Source organism: Podarcis bocagei (assembly GCF_964188305.1).
Source record: "Podarcis bocagei genome assembly, chromosome: 13".
Lineage (NCBI taxonomy): Eukaryota > Metazoa > Chordata > Lepidosauria > Squamata > Lacertidae > Podarcis > Podarcis bocagei.
The window spans coordinates 31,555,010-31,560,385 of NC_138138.1; the positions used below are offsets into that span (position 1 = coordinate 31,555,010).

General features: G+C 37.6%; 1 protein-coding gene across 1 annotated transcript; it reads right to left on the bottom strand.

Moving 5' to 3' along the window:
• Positions 1-4,443: 4,443 nt before the first annotated feature.
• On the bottom strand, positions 4,444-5,376 carry LOC308570555 (olfactory receptor 8S1-like; the record flags this gene model as incomplete). The annotated part of the gene is made up of 1 exon (XM_081165463.1): positions 4,444-5,376. One exon carries the CDS (start codon positions 5,374-5,376, stop codon positions 4,444-4,446), a length of 933 nt encoding a protein of 310 aa, XP_081021589.1.

Below are 5,376 nucleotides of genomic sequence, written 5' to 3' on the forward strand. Positions count from 1 at the left end.
TTCCTTTCCAACAAAAATGTAATCTGTGAAAAACAAACAAACATCTGATTGCAGCAAAGTTGTTCTGTTGTTCCTGAATAGTAGACTAAAGCATCTGAAATATTGTTGAGATGGGAACCATAATTCTAAAAACTTATATCAATTAAGAGCTGGATTCAGTCTATGTTGAGCAGCTTTAACCTCCACTGAGAAGTCAATGTCCATGCTCAATTTTTCTGCATCATTGAAACCAACCAACCAATCAATAAATCTTTATTGCAGTCATAGACCAGACAGCAAGATTAACCAACAGCCATTGTAGCCCAAATCAGTTCATGTTTCCTTGAAATGAAGTCCAGCTGGTCTCAGTGGGACATAATTCCATGCAAGCTATGCATGACATTTCAGCCCTTTACTTGCCTGTAATCAATGTTAGAAAGCTTATTAAAATGAGGTGTTCTTATATAATAAATAACACATTTTAAATAAATAGCATCAAAATTTCCTCAATATGCTGAGAGCATCATTTCATATTCAAACCCATAATATGGATCTTGGGTTAAATCCTAACTGGTCTAATAACAAAAGCAGCTGCCATCATCGAGATCACACAGTTGGGAAGTTGCTATCTTTCAACATTTCTCAGCCTTATTCACCAGTTTCTAAAAGTCTGCTTGAACAGACTTCTCTATTTGTCTTCCATAAGGACTGAAGATTAACAAAAAATGAATTGATTTAGTAAATCAGTGGCTCACAAGCCTTTTTTCCTAAGAACTGTTTGGTACAATTTAACGTCCAGGGTTGCCACCTTTTCCTTGGAAGACTTTCTGTCCCTTTAAGAGCTGAATGCCAATAATAAAATCAGCAGGCAATCACATTGCATCTCATTTCTGTTTCTGAAGGTTCCCATTTGCAGCAGTTTGCTCACTCTAAATATGCAGAAATCATCCTATGGAAATATTTAGTGTGTGCGTGAGTCAGCCTTTAGAAGTGCTCCTTCAATGCCACTTTCTTACACAGAATGAAGTGAAATGCAAGGAAATTAATGGCAACTGAAATTTAGACCATCACCACAGTAGGGCTACTCTTCTTCCTAACAAATACTGCAATTTAAAATATAGGAGGGAGGGAGGGAGAGAGATGTAAAAGGAATAAATGCCATGTTACTATTAAGAGTGGATTAGAACAGTAGTCTTCATTCTTTTCAAACCTGGAACGCATATTTAACCCACGTGTGCATTTGCAGGACCACTTCTTACTTTTTTAGCCTTATGTTTGTAATTTGGTTGCACTGATGATGAAAACTACCTTGTAATGGCTCCACTTCCTACGTTCTAATTTATGTCTAGTGAGTGAGAAATTTCAAATGCTGTTTTTTTCTTTCCTTCCTGCTCGTTCTCACATAAGCAAGGATTTCTGCCTTAAAACACAATGAAATCATATGTAAACATATCTCTTCTTTTCATTTCTTCTTTTTTCTTTTATAAAGGCCTAAGAAAAACCAATATGATCAGCAAAAACAGAGGGAAAGAGGAAATCAAGAAACATGCAAGAAGCTTTTGGAGGACATTGCCTTGAACCAGAGACTCAAACTTTTGTATATAATTACCTGACTGAAAAGGCGGGAATGAATTGGAAAAAGCACCTTTTATGTGTCAGTAAGAATGGTTCCCTTGCTCACTAAGACTAAGTGGAGTGTTTGCCATGATGTTATTATACTTGCTATAACAAACCCTGGAGGATATATTTTTCAGTGTGGAATGTAGCAACTTATATAGAAATACTCATCCCAAGAGGATAATTAAATTCATCAGTAGTGCATTCCTGCAAATGCCTGTGAATTTTGTTCTGTTTTGTTTTAGTGGGAGAAGCTTTTCTGCCATGGTGGCAAATATGGATAAACATGCAGAGGGTAGCTTGGGACCAGTTGGCACGGTGGTTCCAAATTGTGGCAATTAGGGTTCTTGTGCCTCTGAATATGTATGAGTATATAATTGCTCAATTGGTGTGCGTTCATCCAATTTGGCATGGTGATTCCAAACTGTGGCAACTTGAATGCCTCTAAATATATTGTTGCTATATTTTTGTTTATCTGTAACAGAGTAAAGAATGTAGGCTTCATCTAAGTTTATTTCGTTCAAGACAGCCAAGGAAACATTCCAAACTGCAACAATTTGGATGCCTCTGGAGATATTGTTGCTGAATTTGACACGACAGTTCATGAGATAAAGGACCAGATTTTGGCATACTGTATACAGTGGTACATCCGTCTATGATCTTAATTCGTTCCAGAAGTCCATGCTTAAACCAAAGCATTCTTAAACCAAGGTGCACTTTCCCTACTGAGGCCTCCCGCCACCAGTGCCCTTCCACCATTTAACTTCTGTTCGGCTTCCGAGGCAAAGTTCGCTAGCCGGAACACCTACTTCTGTTTTTGCAGAGTTTGTTGCCCGAATAGTTTGTTAACAGGACTGTTTGTAGACTGAGGTACCACTGTATTTTGATACTGCAGTTATTCATGTACACAAGAACACTGATTGCACACTTGTTTAATATAATGTGTGAGCACCCCTAGTGCAACTGTATGAAATTTAGCTAAGGCAAACGTAAATGAGAGTTTACATTTCATCCAAGGGTAACCCTGCCATTCAGGAGGGTGAAGCAACAGGCATCAGTGAGAATTCTGAAAGGGAGATAGATTACAAGCAGGAGTTTATTGAATCATGCAGCAAAATTTTTAAAAATGTTTATCCTTGTGAGGAGCGTTTGGACTCCATTTCAGACAGCAAAATGTCTTGGTCCAACATTGATTTCAGCATGACAAAAGTTAAATCTCACTTTACTACTGTTTTGGTGAATAGTCACATTTATTTGTTCACTATCATGTCCCACTTTCAAACAGGTTTACAATAACATAACAAAAACACACATAATTTTAAAAGCCATTAAACAAATATTACATAAAAGTAATAGTACTATAATTACAAAAAAGAAACAATAGTGATTATTTTTTATAAGAAAAAAAACCAACAACAGCCCTGAACATCCTGTTAATTGTAAGAGATGTGTTAAACTAAGTCCAGTAAGAATGTAAAATATTAAAATTCACCACAGCTTTTGAAAACAAACAAACAAGATTGGAATAGCTCCTTTAAAAGGTAGCAAAGAAGACCCCATATACTCATTGCTGTTACAATTCACCAATTAAGCACCATTTAAGCAAACAAGCAAGCACATAACCATACAGACTAATGACAGCTGGGTTACAAATATGTCATTCAGGCACAAAATTGCATTTTGTTTTATAAAAATAATAATTTTAGTGGCTGATAATGCTAATACTAGAACTAGGGTTCACATTATGAATTTGAGTGGCAATATACCACAAAATTATAGTCTTCAAGCAATACATATTTAACTAACTAGTGGGGTTTCATTGCTATATGATGTGGGGATTGCTTCTCAGTTAGGTCACTTTAAATACTTGTGGAAGCTAACAACAAATATTAGCTATATTGGCTAATATTAGCTATCTTCAGAGCCTATGAATATCAGTTTCTGCTGTGTACTGGAAAGGTGAGTGGGAGGGACAAGGTCATGGTGCTTCAGATACATTAGTGTGATCAATTCAGCAATCCTGGAAGTGTGGATTTATGAATGGACACACAAGAAAGTGATATAGATTATATTAGTCCACCCATTCTTAGCTTCAAATCTCACCAATCCTACTTAGGCATGCCTCCAACACATTTCCTCAGCAATATATGGATAAACTCTCCTTTTTCATCTAACACATCTTCACTCCTAATAACCTCATGCATAAACAGGGAACTTCTGGCCCTTCAAGAGTTGTTTCCATCACTGCAAGCCCAAGTGACCAATCAGGTTCCCCATTCCTATGCTTTCGTTCAGTGGCAGTTTAAGCATATGACTTGGATGCTGGAGAAAAAGTTCAGCTTCCTCACCTTCTACCTGAACTTCCAAGAAGCATTGGGCTGGATGACCATTGGCTGGATTCAGAGGGCTAGACTAGATGAAGGCAGAAGATGTCCACCAGAACAGAAGCTAAATGCAAGGCAGTAGATCCAAACCATAAACACAGAACTCAAATTTCACTTCATTTCCCCTATATAATTCATATCATTCATTTTCTCTCTCCAGATATCCATTAAGGAAAAAAAAGAACCCTTCTATACTTCCCATTAGTTAAATGTCCCCTTGGTCTTTTGCCCCCATGAAAGCAAATTGATTCCAGTTCTGTCTTCTTCAACCTAATCTTATGCCTCAGCTTTGTTTTGGGGTCTTTTTTAGTCTAACTCCAGCATCAAGGGAAGCATGACATTTTAAAAACAGGGAGCTGCTCTCCTCATTAGCCCTTAAGATGTTTGGCGGATATATACACATGTACACCATTTTAAATGATAGCTTGTGACACTGTACACTTTTCTAGAATTGAGTCTAATTTTATTGAAGAAACTTACACTTTCCAAACTTCTTCAACAGAGCATTTTTGATATCCTTGTTCTTCAAGCTGTAAATGAGAGGGTTTAACATGGGAGTTAAGATGCTGTACTGCACCGACACTAATTTGTCCAGGTAGGCGAGTGATTCTGAACTTGGCTTCATGTACCGGAAAAAAGCTGCAATGTAAAACAATCCCACCACAATGAGGTGAGAGCTGCAAGTGGAGAAGGCTTTATGCCTGCTTTCTGCTGAACGAATCTTCACGATGGTTGAAATAATGTAAACATAAGAGATGAGGGTAAGGAGAAAGGAGCCAAGACCAAACACCAACACAGTGATAAGAAGAACAATGTAATTTATGAGGGTCTGGGTACAAGCCAAGGCCAAGACTGAAGGAAGCTCACAGCTGTAATGGTCAATAATATTGTTCCCGCAAAAATGCAAATTCACCAAAGGTGGAACATTCAACACAGCATAGAAGGTACCCATAGCCCAAGATCCACCCACTAGTTGTCTGCAGATTTCTTTTTTCATGATTGTGGTATAATGCAGTGGATCACATATAGCAATGTATCGGTCATAAGCCATTGCTGAAAGGATGAATACTTCAGTACAAGCAACTTGGAAAAAGAAGAAGATCTGTGCAATGCATCCTTCCCAGGAAATCGTTTTCTGCTTTGCTATGATATTTTCCAACATCTTGGGAACAGTGACAGATGAATAGCAGATGTCAACAAAAGCTAAATGACTAAGAAAGAAGAACATGGGGGTTTGAAGGCTACACTCAGTTCTGATCACCAGCATGATTGCAGAATTTCCTAACAATGTTACCAAAAAAATTATTAAGAACACCAAGAAGAGAAACACCTGAAGATGTGGATCTCTGGAGAGTCCTGAGAGTATAAACACTGTAATTGCAGTTTGATTTTCCAT